At 43.5% G+C, this 22,625-nt stretch overlaps 1 protein-coding gene across 1 annotated transcript in view; it reads right to left on the bottom strand.

Annotated features, from left to right (window-relative positions):
- DLGAP1 (DLG associated protein 1) overlaps positions 1-22,625 on the bottom strand; it is a 430,241-nt gene that overhangs the window by 25,555 nt on the left and 382,061 nt on the right. The window contains exon 10 of the mRNA XM_084849805.1: positions 1,073-1,494. Coding sequence (XP_084705931.1) covers positions 1,073-1,494 — 422 coding nt within the window. The remainder of the gene's footprint in view (positions 1-1,072; positions 1,495-22,625) is intronic.

The following is a 22,625-nucleotide window of genomic DNA, read 5'->3' on the forward strand; positions in this document are numbered from 1 at the left end:
CAATGTCTACTGAAGGACAGGCTTGGGCGAAATTATATGTTCTACTAATTGCATCAGTGTTGCTGATGCTGGCATTTTTCTTTATTTTTGTGTAAGCACTTCCCAGTATTTCCCCCCTGAAATTCCACCCCCACTCCATGTGCTAGGCAAAGATACTTTTATTTTTCCAGGCTTTTAAATGTATTTCAGAAAGCAATCCTATGGTCCCTTGGAGGGCATCCCAGGGACCATAGGACAGTGCAGATTTCCCTTCCGAAAGCCATAGACACAACTGCAACTTTGGGAAGGAAAATCTGAGTGTGGATTCCCCCAAACCCACCCTTTGCAGCCATCACACAAAGCTCTGCGGTGGCCTCTCTTCTGAGGTCACAACAGCGACTGCAGAAGAGAGTCAGGAGGGAGAAATGGAGACGGGACAGTGAGCAGGGAGGGGGAAGGAGAGGTCATGGGTCCGCTGTATTCACAAACCTCTCCATTCTCCTCCCCGCCCACCAAGAGGTAGATCAGCTAGATAGGCCAAGAGGCCAATCTAGCTAAAAATGTCAAAAAGAAGAAATGGGAGGAAAACACACCTCCATTGTTCCTTCTGCCATGCCTGCCCAGGCTTAGGATAGATGGAGGGCTCCAGTGTCAGAGCCCTCCATCCATAGAGCATCAATCCCTTAGGATTGCACTCTTAATTATTTTTAATATAGTATGTTTTATTTGCATTTTATCTTCTGTTTGTAAACTGCCCCAGAGGCTCTGCTACGCATTGCTATAGAATGTTAATAAATAAGATAAAATAAAACAAAATAAAATGCAGTCCAGTCATGAAGCATGCAAGCCTTGGAAATGCTCCAGCACCCTCTGCCTAGATGATTCCTCAGATTATTTGTATGCTTAGTCACAGATGTGAAATCAGAGGATACACGTAAGATGATTTGCAATAATTTTCAGTGGCAGTTTCAGTGGCCAAAGGCATATTTGGGAATCACTGGTGTTTGGGCTTTCTAATCCTTAGGCTTTGGTGAAAAAAGAGAGGATAAAATAAAGGTCTCTTTATATACATAGCAGTATTAGAATTACTTACTGTCTTCAGGCAGGTTGTTTTCTCGTTCTTCTCTCTCCATTTGGTGGCACCAACCTTCCATACGCTCTCTCTCTGCTTGAAGAAGCTTCAAGAACCAGTGTCCATCTCTTTGACACACTGACCTTTGAACAGCTTCAATTGGATCTTCCGTTATAGAATCAATCCAGGGATCCGGTGGAGGTAAAATTGAAGGATCAAACTCTGTATCAAAGTCGTCATCCACGGCACATGCATGATAATGGTTTCCTGAGCCCTGTATGCTTACAGTGGAAGTGCTGGCATCTCGAGAATACTGTCTTAACATTTGCCCAGGATATGAATGGTCTTCTTGAGGGTCCATGGACATTTCAAAGTTCTCATGAAAATCCATATCTGCTTGAACTGCTGTTGTAACACTATTTGACCGTGTGAACCTACGGAAACTGAACAACACAAAATAAAAAAGCTTAGGCGACATAGATGTCCACAGGCAGATACATTCTAGACATAAATAGGTGAGAATATAGAATAGTACAATATAAACAGTACTTTATTTTCCCATATAGATTTGCCAGAATGCCAGCACTGAGAATTTAAATGGTAATTACATTAGTTTTCAAACATAATTGACTCTAGATCTTATCAAGTTTTCATGTTGACCCAATTTTGTGAAAGCTTTGGAATAATTCCTTTACATAATCCTGCACATTTGCTCCACTGATTTAATTAATTATGGGTCAGGTCACAGTGATATTTCCCCTGGATCTCCCCGCAAGTCTAATTCTTGTTGTGTACTCAACAGTGTTTCCAAGAGCAATTGGGGGTGGGCGGGGGGGGGATTTATATCTGGGAAAGGGTACAGGAGGAAAGGCATAATGTCCTCTGCCAGAGCATCGCTTGTAACTTTCACCTTATGTCTTGCTCTAGATCGAGTCTTGGCTATTTGCAAGAAGGTACAGGGAGCGCTGCAAGAGAATAGTCAAGGTGGCAAGCAAATGGTCAAGCACACAGGTTTCAGTCCAAGGAGGTTTAGGCCAAGGCGGGAGTGGTCAAAATCCAGGCAGAGGTCAGAACACAGTCAGTCACTCAGGATCAGGATCAATGAGGATCAGCAGCAGGCATAGTCAAGGTAACAAGCAAGAGGTCAAACACAGTAAATCAGTCAGGTGCATTACACAGTCCAGAAGCAGGATTGTTAAGCTGTCCAAACGGTCAGTAAACAGAGCATCAATCACAGGGCACAATTCGGGAGGCAAGCTACACGGCAGAGGTTGGATGGTCCTGAGGAGTCCATTCCTCCTGACGAGACCTTTTCTGGAGGCGAGCACTCCTTCACACAGGAGCTCTACCAGCCTGTCGCTTGAGGTCACCAAGGTCCCAGGGGATCAGGCGGTGGCTCAGCCTCTGCCTCAGAAGCAGTGTCCCTTTTTCCTGACAGGGTTGGCCCTGCAACCACATCCCCTTAGGGTTCAGGCTCCTGTGGGTCTGGCGGCAGTCCCTGGTGTGGGGTAACCTGGGCTTCTGGGGCCTCTAGCTCCTCCTCTGAGAAGGACTCCTCCAGTCGGGGCATGACACCTTACTTCTGTCCCCCCCTCCCCCCAACTCAAGTCAGGTTTGGCCTTAGGTAGGCCAAAAATCAGAGTGGTAACCCATCACCTCTCTGGCACGGCTACCCTTCCACAGTAAGTACAACATGACGGCTGTGTAGTAGGCTATACACATTCCACCACACTGTGAATGCTAACCAATAAAAACACATACTGTTGTCAGATTTGTATGCAGGGTGTCTTACTTCGAATATTGTCCTTTTTTTCTATCATTTGTCTGGTTCCAGACATAGGGAAAACACAAGCAGTTGTTTTGCCCATTTTCATTTTGCCTGTCATTGGGACTCTAAATTATCCAAAGGCAGAAGTAGCTCTTACTGATTTCAGTGGTACATACTTCCATAAACTAGCTGGAATCATGAGGTCCACACATGTGAAAATCAGCCAGAGTGCAATAGTGAATAAAGGTTTTATTTTTGTTTATTTAGATCATAGATCCAAAAGGATAAGATAGTTACCATGCAAAACACTGATGCCTTCATAGCTTTGCCTGGAACAGATAACTTTCACCTGGGCCATGTTTCTATGACAACGGAAGGAGAAGCTAATGGAGGAGTACCGGATTTATTTATTTTTTTTACAAGGAATTGGCTTTGCTGTGAGCAGGGCTCCATGAGCAGCTTCTCTGGTCCAGTAAAAATTGCTTCACAGAACATGCTTCCTGGTGGGGGTTGGAGTGAATGTAGTCTAACTGGCAGGAGCTGCTCAACCAATAAGAGAGGCTTCCCCCCCTCTACCCCATTTCTCCTTTCCCCTGAAAGTCCAGATGCACCTGCATTTCAGGAGCAAGCCTAACTGAGCACAATGGGAGTTACTTCCGAGTAGACACACATCTGCTTGTGCTGGGAAAGGGGGGGGGAGAACACAAAGATGGAAACTAGCCCCCACAGGACCTCATGGACCATACAGGGAGTTACTTCTGAGAAGACACTAATGGGTTTGTTGTGCGAAAGAGATGGAAACCAGCCCCTATTTTAATGCACAGGATCTCTACAAAGAAGCTGTAAAGTAGTTACTTAAGGCAATGAATCTGAGCCTCAAGATCACGCTTAATCGCACTTAAGGAAAGGGGTTTTAAAATGTGCCATGTCAATTGAGGGGGTTCTCTGTACTTTCTGTGGTCATTCAAGCCTCATTCAGCAGAATGGGAGGAAACACCCCTTGGCGTCATGGTGAAAGGCACACCTCTGGGCAGGGCTAGCATACCCGAGCTAAATGCAGGGTTTGGGGCATACAACAACTGTGCTGCTGAGAATCTGACTTGAGGAAAAGAATCGGACTTTAAGCAGTCTCAGGAAATCCGTTTTCACCCCGATAAGCTCCGGGGTGGCTGCTGGATGGCCATGATGTTTTGTATCCCTAACAACCTCAACACGTAGCTGGCTCTGACTAAATCGCTGGTGGAAACACTCCCTGGAACAGAAACAGTGAATAGCATGGCACGGAAGCACAACTTGATCCTTCCTTCTTTTAACATGTGTTAACTCTATGGAAATATTCCAAGCTGGCTTAGGTGCAACGAAGGGTCAATACTGATAAAGGCTAAATCTGTTTAATTTTGGTGAAACAGTACAATGATTGATGGGCACAGGGCTAAAAGGGAGCTGTACATCAAGGTATGACTCATCTTGTTGATGGAAAAAGCAACAACAACAGACTTCAGAAGCTAATCTTACCAGGCAAAAGAGCAATGGCTACAAATGTGTGTCCTTACAGTCATAAACAAGGGAAAGGGGAATATGGTGGGGAAAGGGGTTTTGAGGGAAATGTTATACAAGGGAATACTGTTGTACAGTATTGTACAAGGAAAGAGGACTCTTCAGAAGCAAAGCTGTTTTCAGTACAATACATATCCATCACACACACACAGATTCCCCCTTCGCCTAACAGCACAGATTCACTGAATTTTTTTGTCATGCTGCTGCATGTTTTGAAGTACAGTGTTACATAGTGCAAAAGTAAATTATGTAAGTTCCATTTACACAGACAAGCTAAAGTACTGGCATAGGAGTATCTCCTCATTTTATGTTCCAAATATCTGTGGTGTGCTAACCCTCTCTGTGGTGCTCTCTCCCTCTGTACAGGAACCATAGGTGGCATGAAATTTCAATGAAGGTTGAACCAAGATGGCTGGGGAATGCTGGGAATTGTAGACTATTTTTCTATCTAAACATGCATAGGATTGCACCTTTAGTGAAGTATAAGCAAGACCTCTCACATAAAATGAACTCCCCCTGCCACCCATGTCTCACCATCACTTTCTATCTGAAATGTTATAACACATAGGGTTATAACATTTAAACTGGACCAACTGTGCTGGCAGAAGTGGACTTCCCTGCCTCCCCTTTCCATGGCAACCCCTCCAGCCCCCTGAAAATGCTACACAGAAAGTCAGGCAACCCTGCTGAATGGCATGAGCTGTGGCATGTGTGGGGATTCAGCAGAGGGACCTTCCGTCAGCAGAGCCCTTCCTCGCGTGAAAGGCAGATCCTGAATCCAACCCATAATCTATAGATCAGCTGCTGAGGGGGTGCTTCCCATGTTGCCTTTTCTGACATAAAGATTTATACCCATGTGGGGAAAATGACATATAAAAGCGGCCCTAGGTGCTGCTTTCTCAGCATACATGGACACTGTGGAATTATGCATTCTGACTTTTCATCTAACACAAAATCCCAATTGTGACAACATAAAGCTCTCCTCTTATGTGAAGATGATGTCGCTCCAGAGGCATTCATTACATGTTAAAACTTAGAAATATACCCTCCCACTCCGTTCTGAACCTAACCTGTATCGTAAAAGACCAGCTCTGTTCAACATACAATAATGAGTGACCTAGTTTTGTGTGCCTTTGTTTATTTAGACAACACTGTGGTACAATCTTACTGCTGGGTGGACTTTTCTTGGCAGTGGCCTGTGTAAACAGCTATGCCTTCAAATGAAGCATGGGTCTACAGTGGAAATTAATATAACATCATCTTAGAACTAAATGGTTCAAAGGAATGTGCCCAGATACCTTGGCAAACAGAATGTTCAGCTAAATTCTCTTGCTAATGTTAATTTACACTCCAAGAAAACAGCAGGCCTCTGACCACTTCTAAGATGCCCTAGACCAGCCTTCTCCAAACCTGGTGTCCTCAGGATGTTTTTGGACTGCAGTTCCCAGCATTCCTGACAATTGGCCGTGGTGGCTGGGGCGGATGGGAGCTAAAGTCCAAAACATGGAGTGGGAAGGCACCAGGTTGGGAAAGTCTGACCTAGACTGCTGTTACCACTTTAAGGCTAAAGAAGAGAAACACAGGATATGATATAGATTGTCCAATGAAACTTGACTACTGCTTCAAGCTCCATACAGGTATTGGTACACCATAACAGGCTCATCAAACAGGGTTACATACAGCTCACCGGCACAGCTACAAACACATGCCCGCAGCAAGGTTTTTCCTAGTCCAAGGAGGGATTCTGGAGGCTGTACTTAAGTGGACAAATTACAGTTATTCCACTGAGCCTGAATATAATACATAGATCAACTTTGGTTGTCCCACATTCTGCTTAATGAAACATCCTGTGTAACTGAAAAACTGCTGTATTCCTGCACCAAACGGGCACATCCTGTGATCCACCAAGCTGAACCCAAGCCATGGCATGTACCATGGCATGCCAGAGGCTTATGTATCTCTGTATTTGCTATCGAAGACAAAAACAAACAAACATGGGGGTTGTCAAGTATCTGGCTTGGCTGTGCTTGGCTTGGTGGGTCATCCGTTGTGCAGATGTTTACAAGGGCTCACTTTCCTGTATCTTCAAATTCTGTTTCTCAGATCTATAATTCTGAACACAGAAGGCTAGCTTGTAAAGACTAAATTTCTTTCTCCATCAGGCCTGCACAATGGATGACCCAGCAAGGTGAATTCTGCCTGCCAGCCACATACTATGGCTTGCCATGTGCTTGACAATCCTTCTGTTTCTGCAGCCCCTGGCAGGCAAAAATAAAGGAATTTTATTAAGCCCCCAGTAGGCCACAAACCATGTCTGGCAGGCTGCATTCAGCTCAGTCAGTCACTAGTTGTGCAGACCCATTCTAGATTCAGTCTAGACCTTGCTGCTAATTGAGTCTTGGATTGGTGGTGGGAGTTTCATATCACACACATTTCTTAGAGGAAGGATCCTCACGGTTTCCTTGCTTTTTGTGCTTTAAACTTCAGTGCCTTTGTGCTTAGTCATGCCCTACAGGCACAAGGTGTAATAATTACAGCCTCTGAGAACTATGACAGTTACCTGGCCTAAGGTGAACAAAACCATGAGACCATAGACTGGCTAAACCAGTACAGAGCACAATACAGAGTCTGTTCTGAACAGCAACAGCAGCTTTATTTGCATGTATTCATCTCTCTGCCTCTCCTTTTGTATCCCTTTTGAGAACCTTGTTTACATTTTTAGTCAAAGGAGATTTTCCTTTTGCACAACAGGTGCTGAACAACCTACAGATGGTTTTGATTGTGTTAATTATACACTGTTTATCTCGTTGCCTTGAAGTTTTAATTACACACAAATTTATATGAACTGGCTATGGCTTATGGCTGAAACAAATGCATTTGAAACAGAGCTGAACTGAACTCACAGGTGGTAAGTAGCAATGGTACTGGTGATGATTTCAGCCTGCTTCATTATTATAGTTTAGAACAGATGGTTGTTGCTGGATTAGTCCCAGAGAATGAGAGAGATAAAACAGGTAATGCAAAACTTTTTATTGGGGAAACTTCAGCTGGTGAAAGATTTGCAAGCTACTGTGATATCTACAACTCTTCATTTGATATAACCAAAGGACAAAACATGTCATTAGAAATCACATCAAGTGTTTTATTTGAAAAAAGCAGGCTTAACTTAACCCTTCCTTCCCCACCTGCAATCCTGGTGAAAATCACACCTCCTACCCATGATAAGGCCATGACCCTTATGCAGAAAGCTCCTAGCATCACATCTAATTTGGCCTAAAAGGCAGACCATCCTTAGAGAGGGGGCAGGGAGAGCAAGGCTAGTTACTAATGGAAAATACTTCTGCCACTTCAGGTAGGTACTGACCTAATTCTATCTTGTTTATTACTCTCATTTCATAGTTTATTGAGAAACAGAATAGATTAACACTGAAACCATAACTACAGCTACTCTGGGTGTGGAGGAACTTTCTATAGTTCAGTTTTCATTGACAGATCACGACCTGGTGGGGTTTAGACTCACTGGGACTTGGAACATCTGCAGGGATGGAGAACCAATAAAGATGCCCTGCCCCAGGAGACTGGCTGATAGGTCTGAATGGTTTCCTGACAGATCCTATGTTTTTTGTGTGTTTTTTCTGTTAGCTTGGCAAGCAATTCTGTTAAAGCCCTGGTTGATCTGGCTGAATGGGGAAATGGCCCAGGCAGCTGACACAATTGCTCCTGAGTGTGGTGCCCTCTCCTGCTGAGGAGAGCCAAATGAGCTCCCTGGATCTCCAAGGAGCTGGGAGTAATAAAACACATGGGATGATGGCTAGAGCAGTGTCGGTGGAAAACTCAAAACACATCTGACTGAACATGGATTAGGTCCCATTTGTAGGCTTATTCCACAGTGTGGGAGTAGAAATGGTGGCAAAGACATCATTTTTCTCCACCACCATTGTATCTGGACAGAGTTGTCCAATGGAGTTTTTTTGGCTGATCAAAGGTCTATTGCATTCTCACCCACAAGTAAAAAAAATGTAGGCTGCTCGATAGCCCAATGTGACCAATTTGTACACACTTTGCAATAAAATTTCTTGTATCTGTGCTAAGTTGGATGCCATAGTTGGTGCAGGTCCAGTTGATGTTACTTTGTCTCTGCTTGTTCAGTTATAATGGATACTTTTCCATTTCTACAGCCTGAGACTGTGGACAGGATCTTTGGAAAGGTGAGATCTACCACATGTGTTCTTGACCCTTGTCCTTCCCAGCTTATGAAAGCAGCCAGGCAGAGAATGGCCAAGTGGTAAGGGGGTAACTATGCATCCCTCTTGATATGATTCCATCATGCCTAAAAGAGGCAGTGGTGAGACATTTGTTTAAAAAAAAAAAACCACCCTGAAGCCCACCATATTGGATAATTCCTGACCAGTCTTCAATATTGCATTCTTGGGCAAGGTGCTGGAGTGTGCAGCGGCACTCAGATTGTCTAGATCCATTTAAATTTGGCTTCAGATCTGGTTATGGGACAGAGACCACTTTAGTCACCTTGAGAGATTATCTCCACTGGGAACTGGACAGGGGGAGTGTGTTCCTGCTGGTTCTGCTGGACCGCTCAATGGCTTTCAATACCATCAACCATGGCATCCTCCTGGACCACCTGGCTGGGATGGAACTTTGAGGCCAATCTGTGGTGGCCTCCAAGTTCTTAGTACTTCTTTAAGGACGATTTCAGAAGATGGTGCTGGGGGACTCCTGTTTGATGCTGTGCACATTGGTTTATGGTATTTAACACATACATGAAACTGTTAAGGAAGGTTATCCAGAGTTTTAGGGTTCAATGCCACCTGTACGCTGATGACACCCAATTCTCTCTCTCCTTTCCAGCTAAAGCCAAGGAAGTTGTTCAAGTTCTAAATCACTGCTTGATGCTACTAATGGACTGGATGAGGGCATCAGGAAAAACATCCTGACTGTTAGAGCAATATGACAATGGAACCAATTACCTAGGGAGGTGGTGGGCTCTCCCACACTGGAGGCCTTCAAGACGAGGCTGGACAGCCATCTGTCAGGAATGCTCTGACCTGGATTCCTGCATTGAGCAGGGGGTTGGACTCGATGGCCTTGTAGGCCCCTTCCAACCCTACTATTCTGTGATTCTATGATTCTATGAAACAAATTGAAGCTTAATCCAGACACAACAGAGATGCTCCTGGTCAGCTGAGTCGCAGATCAAGGAATAGGGATTCAACCTGCGTTGGATGGAATTACACTTCCTTTGAAGACTCAGGTTCACAGGTTGGGTGTGCTCCTGGATTGAGCCCTGAACCTGGATGCCCAGGTTTCAGCAGTGGGCAGGAGTGCAATTGTACAGCTAAGGCCAGTGTGGCTGGGCATGTCATCTCAGTTTGGACTACTATGATGCATTCTACATGGGGCTGACTTTGAAAAGTGTTCAGAAACTTCAGTTGGTGCAAAATGCTGCAGTCCCATTACTGGCTGGGCTGGTTATAAGAAGCATGTAATTCTCTTGTTACAACAGCTTCACTGGCTACCAGTCCATTTCTGGGCACACTTCTTAGTGCTGATTATGAACTATAAAGCACTACACAACTTGAGAGCACTACATTCTCCTATATGATCCCACCCAGGTTTTAAGATCCTTGGAAGAGGCCCTTCCCTCTGTTCTTCTCAGAGGCAGTGATTCTTTCAGTGCAGGAGGCAGGAGCACAGCTGGGGGCTCATGTCAGATGACGAAACAAAAGCACTCTCCTGAAGTTGCTCCTGCCTTGATTCTGCTGTTTGTTTCCTCCAGCAGGCTGGCAATGGCTTTGCTTGCTTCATTTTGCAAACTGTGCATATGCAGCATTTGTGATTAAAGGCAGCCGCCGGCGTGATCACATCACTCCAGTGCTGAAGGAGTTGCACTGGTTACCAGCTGTTTTCCAAGCCAATTCAAGGTGTTGGTTTTGACCTTTAAAACCCTATATGGTTCTGGCCCAGCCTATCTCAAGGAGCACCTCCAGCAACACCAGACAGGCCGCTTAACAAGATCAGCCTCGGATGGCCTTCTCTCTGTCCCATCAGCCAGGACAGCTAGGCTGGAGAGGACGAGGGACAGGGCCTTCTCTGTGGTGTGGAACTCCCTCCCTAGGGAACTCCGCCATGCTTCCTCTTTAATGAGCTTCTGCCACACACTGAAAACTTGGTTATTCAGGCAGGCATTTGGGGTGGGTTAGGGTATTTTTAAATAATGTATAATTTTACTGTTTTAAATTGTACCGTTGTACATCGCCCAGAGTGGCTGGGTGACCAGCCAGATGGGCAATTAAGAAATTAAATAAATAAATAAATAAATAGTGCATGTGCAAGTCATTCTCCTCAGCAATGGGGGCCATTCCCAGAGAGCGACTGGGGGAACAATCCCCCATAATGCTGATTTATATAACCTCGGATGACCTCTGTGTGCCTTTCTGGATGAGTCCCATCTTCTGTGGCATAATGGCTGTTGGTGTGGGAGCATGGTCCAATCAAACCAACTTGAGGATCCACTCAGTCTCCAGCTTAAAACGAGAACCCTACCATGTGGCTGCAAAGTAGCAGCTACCACTATTTGTGGGCTGGAAAGAGAGTCAGTGAGTAGAGTGTGCAATGTGGCTGGCTGACTGCAAGAAGCGAGGAACTGCAATTTCAGGAATTTTTGAAGAGGAAAAAAAGAAGAGAGAGTGGCCCAATTTGCATAACATTCCAGGCTTGTTATGGGTTATTTAATCCACAATGGGCATTCCACATGCTGGGTGCCATTTGCAGCATGTCATCTGAACCCAGCCATCAGTGCTTGTGTGAGGGTTGTTCAACCCCTGCAGAACTTCTGATAGCCAGGTTCAGGTGACACATTCAAAATGGCACCTGGCACGTACCACATGGTACATCATCATGGGTTAAATAACACACGGTGAGCCTGGTGTGTCATGCAAACCAAGTCAGTATGCCCGAGACAGCTTGTGTGCGTGTGTGTGTGCATGTGTGTTTGTGACATTTGCTTCTCTGTGGATGAGCCAGGCCAGCACAAGCACTACCAGTAACAACTTCTTAACTTGCTGAGGTTGCTGAGGTTGCTGGGTGGGGGGTGTGGATGGGGTCCTTGTGGTTCTCTTGCTATTTTAAAGATGGATTTTAAATAAAAAGTGAACAACTGTTATGACTGTACAGTGACTTGGGAGTACTTCTATTACTGGGGTTTGCTAGGAGACTTGAGTTGGTTTGTTTGGAATGCCAATTTTCCAGGTGGTGAAACCAAACGAATTTATACATTGGACTAGACTATAAATTATCTATGATTTTAAATAAAGTTATTCTGGGCAATGGGAAGTTTAAGAGGTCATAACACCTGTTTATTATGCATCCTTATCATGAAAACTGATATCAAATGGGAATGAACAGCCTGAAATGTTCAAGTTTAAAGCCTCCCAAAAATTTAAGCTGACTGCCGTCTCACTGACATACAGAGGGAAAGATTAGGGCTACATGCTGCAATTGTTTTCAGTGATAAATTAGACAAATATATTGGTTAGTTTAATAATAGACAAATTTCATTTGATGATATCAAATGTTACTTGGTAGGGCTAAGAGTTAAAGGCATATTTCTGTAATTCTTTAGACTGTTTTGAACATAAGAACATAAGAAGAGCCATGCTGGATCAGACCAAGGGTCCATCTAGTCCAGCATTCTGTTCACACAGTGGCCAACCAGTTGTTGACCAAGAACCCTCAAGCACAGCATGAGTGCAACAGCACCCTCCCACCCATGCTTTGATTCTTTTATATTATCGTAAAAGACATTAAAGATGACTTTTCATTCCAGCAATGAGTGGTATTCTTTGTTTATGGCTCATTGCATCACTCTCATCTAGTTATATGTGACTGGTGAATCTGTTTGGTTTGGCACACTCGGAACTTGGAGTTCCGGCTGTTTTCCAGAAAATGGACTATTGCCCGGAACGGGTACTGGGATGCGGTTTCTGTGAAAGTTTTCTGGCTGATTGCATCACTCCCATACAGTCATGTCTATCTGGTAAATTTGGTTTGTTTGCCTCACTTGTAAGTTGCCGTTCCAGACCATTTGCCCTAGATATTGTTTATTGCACAGAACGCGTGCTCGAATGTGGTTTCTGTTGGAGTTTTCTGGCTGACTGCATCCTTCCCATACAGTTATCCATGACTGGTGAATTTGGTAGATTTCGCTCACTTGGAAGTTGGTGTTCTGGGCCATTTTCCAGAATACAACTATTGCCCACAACGGGTATTGGAACGTGGTTTCTGTGGAAGTTTCATGGCTTATTCTAGTCATGTGTGACTGGTGAATTTGGTTGGCTTAGCTCACTTGGAAGTTGGCGTTCTGGGCCATTCCATTCTGCCCCAGATGGGTTCTGGGCATTATGGGGTTAATAGTAACATACTATTGCTAGGGTTTCAGTTCTAAAATATTGTTCTTAGAGACACTTAAGAACAATATTTTAGAACTGAAACCCTAGCAATAGTTTGCTATTGCAATAGCAATAGCAAACAGATGCCATGGTTTGGGGCATTTTTTTTAAATAAGGGGCTATTCTGGGCTGCTTTCTTCTGTTCTGGGGTTTAAACCATCCCCTGCTTTTGCTGTATTTTTATAGATTGTATTCTGTTTTTGTATCTGAACCGTCTTTGGCCTGCAAGGCAGTATTCAAATAATTCAGATAGTTGAAATGATCAGGCAGGGCTGTTGCAGTTGTGACTGCACAGTACACTTTCTTCTTCTAGTTCCTGGAGTAAAAGATAATGCAGAATGCATGTACTGCACAGAGAACTAGAAGGATATCTGCTCAGTAATTTCTACTCAATGGGGCTTACTCCCAAGTGGGCATTAGATTGTAGAGAAAGTTGTGGATGATAGCCACCTTGTTCTATAATTGGCTGAAACTCACAACTTGGTATGTCCTTTAGCAATGGATTCCACAATCTAAACACTTGCAAGGCTTGACTAGTGAAGCGTTGTGCCCCCCAAAGCCAAAACTGTGGCAAGACATTTTCTTTGCCGAGTTTGAAGCATTTAGCTCAGTACTAACTTGGCAGGTGAGTGAGTGGCTTTTCCGTGCAATGGGGTTGCCACTGCTGGATCATTAGTGTTGCTTTGGGATCTCCCTGCTTTGCACTCCTGATGTTAAGGTTGACCACCTGAATGGTGTTCCTCAATTTCGCTCTCGGTGTAATGGTTTGCTGGTGGAGCTGAGTGATGTGGGCTCAAGGGAGTTCTATGGGTCAGACACACAAACACCAATCCTCTGTTTTGCACTCCTGGAGTAAAAGTTAGCTTTCTTCTCTGCTGTTTCTATTCTCTGCTCCTGTACCAGACAAACATGAGTGCAAAGTAATACTTTAGTGTGGTGTTGGGATCAGACCCAACCTTTCCCTTGCAATTAAGATCTCTATTTCCCTTTGTGCAATGGGTTGTTGCTGAGTTAAAATACTATTTTTGGGGGGGAGGGTGTTATACTGTGCAGATTAAACGCCTTTCTTTCCAGGCCCCCCCCCACTCACTTACTCACTCACATACATACACACGCATACACATACACACAGCTTTACAGATATGATCTTCCTGTGAATATATCTCAATGTCCCTGCTGCAGTGGGTTCCTGTTTCCCTTTTCTATGAGATGCATTGCTGCTGTACCCGACAAATGTGTGTGCAAAGGTGTGATTTAGTGTGATGCTGGGATCAGATGCAAACCCTCCCTTATTGTAGTCATGATCCTTCTTATAATTTTTTGCAACCCTATGCATTTTACTCAGAAGTAAGTCCCACTTCACTGAATGAGGCTTAGTGTCACGTGAGTGTGCATGGGACTGTAGGCTTGCCATGCCTCTGGTGACACCCTTGGCTCCACCTCCAGTAATCCACCCTCTACCGCCCCACCAGCCATAGTGGGCACCAACTGCCACTGGTCCCACTGCCATCGGGCTTGGTGGGAAAATGGGAGAGGACCTTCTCGGTGGCCGTTCCTAGGCTCTGGAGTTCCCTGCCAAAGGAGGCCAAGCTGGTTCCAACTGTGTTGTCCTCCTTCTGGCAGGCAAACACATTTGTATTTAAACCGGCTTTTGGCTTATAAGCCAATTTGTTTCCTGAAGTAGGTTTGAATCTGGTAGGCGCTTTGTATTTCTTTCTTGTTGAAGTATTTTAACTGATGTTCTGTTTTTTAATTGTGTATGTGTGTGTTTTTAATCGCGTTTAAATAAAATAGACAGAGGCAAAAACAAAACAGGTACAGATTACGAGGCTAGCAGTGCGACGATGTATCACCCCAGAATCTGAATTGTACAGGTGGAGAAGCAAGGGTTGCCAAATGTCCATTTGCACATACAATAAATGGATGCCACACTCATTTGAATAGGTCTTGGTTTTCCAGTCCTTTTAGAAGTCTCAGTCTATGTGTCCGCTTTTCAGAAAGAGCAGTTTTCCATATTATGTTCATCCATTTTTGTACTGATAATCCAATAGAGGATTTCCAATTTAATGCAATCTCAAGCTGGGCAGCAATCAAGTCTTTATGTAAAAGGTGTCCATTGTCATCTTTGAAAATTGAAAGTAGGAACAGGGCTCCACAATTGTTAATTTGCTGTTCAGTAATTTCATATATTGTAGGAAGAACTTGGTTCCAAAAGTCTACAACTATTGGACATAATTGCCACATATGTATTAAGGAACCAGTGTAACCACATCCTCTCCAGCACAATCAATGCTGAAAGAGTTTTGTTAAAATTGTGTATTTTCATCAGGGTGAAGTGCCACTGGTGAATTACCCTCATTGTGGCTTGCCTTATTTGAAGCAAAATTGTGCGATGCGGGGGTGGGTGGGTGGGTAGATTAGAGCTGGGACCACTGGTGCTCCATTGTAGTTGTTTTCAGGTCTGCTTCCCATACTAATTTTAACCTTGAAGAGTTTCCATAGACATCGATTAACCATTTATATAGTACGGAGACTAGACCTTCCATGGAATCACTCTTGGGTAAGCATGGAATCACTCTTGGGTAAGCATGCACTTTCAAGGTTCCTTAGCCCTCGAGTGCTTCTTCTTTAGCTATGGTTTTAGCAAAATTGATTATTTTTTGTAGTTTTTGTAGCCCAGAAACCCTCACCCTTTGTAGACATACCTCCAGGAGCGGGGGGGGGTGTGTGTCATGGGCTCTCCCCTTATAAACCAATCTCTAACATCGAGAAATTCCCTCTTCCTCCAACCCAGGAACTGTGCTGGTTTGTCTGGGCCTATGAATTTAGGGTGGTCTAAAATTGGGTACAGTGGGGAGTGGGAGGGAGCAAGAAATTAGGCCCATGGTTTCCAAATTTTGAGCATTGCTTTGTTGAAGGAGTTTTCAGCCCTCTCTACTTCAGCCTTGGTAAGCTTCTTGAAGAGGTGTGGGAAGGTGCTAGGTGTGGGAAGGTGCTATTTAATGTTTCCACAGAAACCCAGGATATGCCCATATCACCTCTTATGATGCTTGTGAATTGCCTGATCTGGACAGAGGCAAAATACAATCACAAAATGGGTATAGCAGATCCTCCTCTCATTTGGCTGTGCAGCCTTAATTAATCTAGACGCTTTCCCCTTGTTCCTAAGTCTCTCCAGAAGTGCTTGCCATTTTTCAGTTCGTTATCTGCTGGAGGAATGGGAATCATGTAAAAAAAGGAAAAGAGGCTTGGGCAGAGGAAAAGAGGCTCATTTTTATAGAGGCAATATTGCCCAGAATGGAGAGCTTCATATTAGCCCATGTTTTTAATTTATGTTTCATTCATTTTATAACAGGTGTGTAGTTCCGTGGAACTAGCTATTGCAAGTCCTTTGATATTTGAATGCCCAGACATTTTAGGCAGGGGTGACTCAAAGTTAGTTGTGATATATTTTGAAGTTTCTTTTGGGTCTGAAGTGGTGTTTGTAGGCAAAATAAGTTAGATTTGTCGTAAGTTATTTTAAGACCAGTATAGTCTCAGATATGCAGATGATACCACTTTGATGGCTGAAAGTGAGGAGGAGCTGAGAACCCTTATGATGAAGGTGAAAGAAGAAAGTGCAAAAGCTGGGTTGCAGTTAAACCTCAAAAAAGCCAAGATTATGGCAACCAGCTTGATTGATAACTGGCAAATAGAGGGAGAAAATGTGGAGGCAGTGACAGACTTTGTATTTCTAGGCGCAAAGATTACTGCAGACGCTGACTGCAGCCAGGAAATCAGAAGACGTTTACTTCTTGGGAGGAGAGCAATGACAAATCTTGATAAAATAGTTAAGAGCAGAGACATCACACTGACAACAAAGGTCCGCATAGTTAAAGCAATGGTATTCCCTGTAGTATCCTATGGATGCGAGAGCTGGACCTTAAGGAAGGCTGAGCGAAGGAAGATAGATGCTTTTGAACTGTGGTGTTGGAGGAAAATTCTGAGAGTGCCTTGGACTGCAAGAAGATGGAACCAGTCCATACTCCAGGAAATAAAGCCAGACTGCTCACTTGAGGGAAGGATATTAAAGGCAAAACTGAAGTACTTTGGCCACTTCATGAGAAGACAGGATACCCTAGAGAAGATGCTGATGCTAGGGAAAGTGGAAGGCAAAAGGAAGAGGGGCCGACCAAGGGCAAGATGGATGGATGATATTCTGGAGGTGACGGACTCGAGCTTGGGGGAGCTGGAGGTGGCGACGGCCGACAGAAAGCTCTGGCGTGGGCTGGTCCATGAAGTCACGAAGAGTTGGAAGCAACTGAATGAATAAACAACAATAGTGTTGGAAAGTAGCCAATGTTTCTTTAAGTGCCAGTATAGCTGTTTCAGGATTGAAAAGAAATAGAAAGACATCATATGCAAAAAGATTAATGAAGTGGGTAGTGAGCCCTATCATGACACCTTTAATTTTTGGGTGATGATGAATTGTTTGCACCAGTTCATCTTTTGTCTATAGCAGCGACAAAAAGAAGAGGGGAGAGTGGGCACCCTTGTTTTGTCCCCCTATGCAGTTGTATAGGTAGAGAGTCCACTTTATTTGTATGGATGAGTGCTTCTGAGGCAGTGTAGAGCTGGGCCACTGCTGTCTGGAAATGCTCATCCATGCCCAGTTTTTGTAAAGCTCATCAGGGTGCTTTAATGTCTAGCACCTCATAAAGAGCTGCTGCCTCTGTGGTGTCATTCTTGCCTTTGGTGCCTTTTGCTGCTTTAGAAGTGCCATATCTGCAACAGTGAGAGGAGTCTCTGGCGCGTGGGGATCCGAGCAATCTTTAGGGTGGAAATATGCTGTGAGGACATGAGTCAAGACCCTATTTCATCCCCTGCCATAGACCAGTTTTTTTAATGAGGGGTGCTGACAGCTAAAGCGCATTGAGAAAATTACAAGGCCAGGTGCGCAGGAGAGCTAAAGATTTAGGTGTCCATCTTGGTTGCATGCTAACTGTGCCCCTCTTTTAATTGTGTTTTATGTTTTAATTATAATTTTATCTATATTTTAATTGTTTGCCATTTGGAGCACTATTTTAGTGGAAAGGCAGGATATAAATAAAATACAATTAAGTCCATCAGAATCAATGAGACTTACTTTTGAGGATTGGATTGCACAGTTGGAATGCTAAACATACATTTGCTAAAGTTAATACTTTAGAAACCTATGGGACTTACTTCCAAGTAAGTGGGTTATATCCAGTGGTGCTCCTCCACTCCACTAGTGTCCCTCCACTCTATTTCCATTGTCCCTCACAGGAGTAGAAACTTCAGTCAGCAAAATGGTTTCAGCCATTTCCCCTCCCCACTGAAGCCCCTGGTGGCACCTTCCATGCTGTTCGAAGGGTCGCTTGACCCTTTGAGGGGATGTGAGAGCACACGGAGGGCTGCAAGGGAGAGGGGGGAACAGGTGAAAATTGTCTCCTTTATCGTTCCGCTGATGGAAGCCACTGATGGATCACAGAGCAGTCTGTCTACAGAATGACACTAATTGGATACAACCCAATGTGTTTAGAATTGGGCTGCCATACTGTGATTCTAAGCACAATTAGTTGGAAATATGTTCCACTAAAATTAAAAACACTGATGGCCTCTAGGAAAGCAAGCTGTCGTGAATGCCCAAGAGGCCTGAAAGGCAGGATATAAATTGAATAAATACAACTATATCAGTGCAGAAGTACTTAGGGGTAAGTATCCTTAATTGATCTCACCAAAATATAGTACCCTCTTCTCACGACTATCTCACTTTCACGGAGTAGACTTTTAAAAACACAGTCTTTATATGTATATCATAAACGATTATTCATTGTTCATTTCAGTGTCAAAAGATCTCTTATTCACCTAAATAAATGGCGCAAAGAAATACAGCAACTTGATATTAGGTTTTTGCACTCCAGATACATGATTTGTACCAGCTACAATTTATCATGAAATGATTTCAGATACAAATTTCAACAACTAGGTGACAGGCTGTAAGGTAAAATCTAGTTAATATTTTGGCAGATTCTCTTCTCTTATTAAAACAGTTTAAGCAGAAAACCATGTAAGTGTGTGACTGTAGAAGGTAAGAACATTTTTCATCAGAGGACCTCCTTTGACCTTAGCAAGATTTTTTTTAACTGTTTAATTAAAGAAAATACAAAATATAACAAGAAGCCAGTAAGAATACAACAAAAAAGCAAAAGAAAAAAAGAAAGACCTACATATAGTCCCGTGTAGGTTCCCATACAATAGCTAATGCTTCCTGTTTTACCTTTGAGAGTATTTTGAAAATATATTACTTCATTCCCATAGAAAATCTATTGTTCCCAAAGTGAGAGTGAGTGTGGTGTGCTGATTAAACTGTTGGACTAGGACTGACTGAGGAGACCCAAATTCAAATCCCAACTCAAGCCTGATACTCACTGGGTGACCTTGGACCATTCATGATCTATCTCACAAAGTTGTTGTGAGGATAAATGGGGAGAGGAAGAACCACATATACCTACTTGAGATGACTGGAGAAATCGTAGGATATAAATGGAATAAATAATGTATTCCCCCCCCCCCTTACCATCAGCATAGTTTGTCATGCTCTTCTTAACCATTTCTTTAAAGTTGTTGCTGTTGCTGTTTGGTTGCCCTCAACAAAGAGTAATGGATTATGGCATTTGAGTGAGAGAGGTTTAGAGTCAAATATAAGACTTTTAGATTACTATTTTGTGGGTGGAAAAGTCAAAATGAGGTCAGGAAAAATGATTTTTTTATCTTACTATGCAGGGGCATATGAAAATCAAAGGGGGGGGGCTCATTACATCATCTCAGCACCACCTCAAAAATAGTGATGTGAGCTACTAATAAATTTTTAGGCAGCAAGATGACAGCTAGGCTTTACCTGAAGCAGCATCTGAAATATTTTCATTTCCTGGCAGAAGATCAGTAAGGACAGGTGTATGCAGGAAAGTTGCCACACTACTGAATCAGCACTCAAGGCATAACTGCAGGAAACAGTGCCCCCACCCCTCCCCAAGTAAGTGCCATATTATATGTAAGTTAGTGCAGTGTTCCACTGTGCGGATATACCACCTATGCTAAACTTTGATCCTGCTCTTTTATGTGCTGTGGATGGGGTCTGAAGAGGGAGGGATACACACATTTGTCATGTGACTTGAAGGGAATTTGCTCTGACAAAATGACTTGAAGGGAATGAGCTCTGAAAGAGGACTCTATTACAGGCAGTGTTACAAGGTACACTGAACAAGAGAAGCCCACACTATAATTACACCTAGATAATGCAGGTTCTTTTAGCATATGACGCCACCATTACCCCCATCTACTGTTAAAATACCAGGAAACCACTACAGGTTGGCTTATGAGGGCTGAATATAGTAATTCTTGAAGATGCATAGAATTCTTGAAGAAAAAGCCATGCTCATTTGTGTAGACACAAAATCTTGGGAGTATCCTAAAGGCGATGGGAAAACGTAAAGAGCCATAGAAAGAACAAACACCGTATAGCTGAGACTTATTGACAAAAGTACAGAGGCCATGAATAAGAAGTGATAAGGTGACCAAAAGCAGTGAGGCTGAGTAGAAATGTAAAGATCATAGAATCATAGAATCATAGAATAGTAGGGTTGGAAGGGGCCTACAAGGCCATCGAGTCCAACCCCCTGCTCAATGCAGGAATCCAAGTCAGAGCATCCCTGACAAATGGCTGTCCAGCCTCGTCTTAAAGGCCTCCAGTGTGGGAGAGCCCACCACCTCCCCAGGTAATTGGTTCCATTGCCATATTGCTCTGACACTCAGGAAGTTTTTCCTGATGTTCAGCCGGAATCTGGCTTCCTGTAACTTGAGCCCATTATTCCGTGTCCTGCACTCCGGGATGATCAAGAAGAGATCCTGGCCTTCTTCTCTGTGACAACCTTTCAAGTACTTGAAGAGTGCTATCATATCTCCCCTCAGTCTTCTCTTCTCAAGGCTAAACATGCCCAGTTCTTTCAGTCTCTCTTCATAGGGCTTTGTTTCCAGTCCCCTGATCATCTTTGTTGCCCTCCTTTGAACCCTCTCCAGCTTGTCTGCATCCTTCTTAAAGTGTGGTGCCCAGAACTGGACACAGTACTCCAGATGAGGCCTAACCAGTGCTGAGTAGAGGGGAACTAGTACTTCCCGGGATTTGGAAGCGATGCTTCTATTAATGCAGCCCAAAATAGCATTTGCCTTTTTTGCAGCCACATCACATTGTTGGCTCATATTCAGCTTGTGATCGACGACAATTCCAAGATCCTTCTCGCTCGTAGTGTGGTTGAGCCACGTATCCCCCATCTTGTAACTGTGCATTTGGTTTCTTTTTCCTAGGTGCAGAACTTGGCATTTGTCCCTATTAAATGCCATTCTGTTGTTTTCTGCCCAGCACTCCAGTCTATCCAGATCACTTTGAATTTTGTTTCTGTCTTCCAAAGTATTAGCTATCCCTCCCAATTTTGTGTCATCTGCAAATTTGATCAGCATTCCCTGCACCTCCTCCTCCAAGTCATTAATAAAAATGTTGAAGAGCACTGGGCCCAGGACTGAGCCCTGCGGTACCCCACTCGTTACCTCTCCCCAGCTTGAGAAGGTCCCATTGATAAGCACTCTTTGAGTCCGATTCTGTAGCCAACTGTGGATCCACATGATCGTTGTTTCATCTAGCCCACTTTGAGCTAGTTTGCTCATCAGGAGATCATGGGGCACTTTGTCGAAAGCTTTGCTGAAGTCGAGGTATATGATGTCTACAGCATTCCCACGGTCTACAAGGGAGGTGACTTGATCAAAAAATGAGATCAGATTTGTCTGGCAGGACTTGTTTTTGACAAATCCATGTTGGCTTCGAGTAATCACGGCATTGATGTCAAGGTGCTTCCAGATGGATTGCTTTATGATCTGCTCCAGAATTTTCCCAGGGATTGGCAGATCCTACACAACGCTGCATTTGTTCAGATTTGTAAGTTTTTATCCTGTCTGAAGTTAGATTGTAAATATCTTGGGGAAGGAACCTGTATATTTTTTAAAGCTGATGTTACTCTGTAAGCACCATGTACATTGATGGTCATACCAAATAAAGTAAAACAAATATTACCACTACCATTACGGGGCAAATCCTTCATGGAGAAGGAGAGTTATCAATAGCCGACTCTTTTTGTTTGTTTGTTTCTTTGGGGAATTTACATAGCACATTTTTAAAGAGAGATGTGTTGGAATGGGAAACCACCAGAAAGGCATCTTTTCTGTACCTATGTATGGAGGCTGATTGTGCTTACGGGGACAGGAGCTGCAATTCCTTTCCTCACACATTCCAGAGCACTGAAAGCAGATTCTGGAAATAAGCACTGGCTCAAAATAGGTGTTGGTGGTTCATTTTGGCATAATGACAAGCTATTGGATCAATTACATGTTTTCACTGAAACAGTAAAGATTTCTAACAGATTTACTTGTTTGCTAAATATGCATCTCAAATTGTCTGTCTGTCTGTGTTTGATTTGGTGCAAGGAAAATTCCCTCCATTTACAGGTCTATTACTTTAAAAGACACTGATTTAAATTCATTCCGCTATGCTAACAAAATGTATGAGACACCTAATGGCAACAATAAGCTTCTGTGTACTGGAGGAACTCATTTTCTAACAATTCAGCTTTAGTCCCTCATCAATCAGTGGTTCGACTCTGGAAGTACATGATGGGTTACAATTTACATCTCTGCTAAATTACAGCAATAACTCCTCATTATCACAACTATCCAA

Source organism: Heloderma suspectum, chromosome 4 (assembly GCF_057233095.1).
Source record: "Heloderma suspectum isolate Gila_16-S chromosome 4, 16-S_ref, whole genome shotgun sequence".
Lineage (NCBI taxonomy): Eukaryota > Metazoa > Chordata > Lepidosauria > Squamata > Helodermatidae > Heloderma > Heloderma suspectum.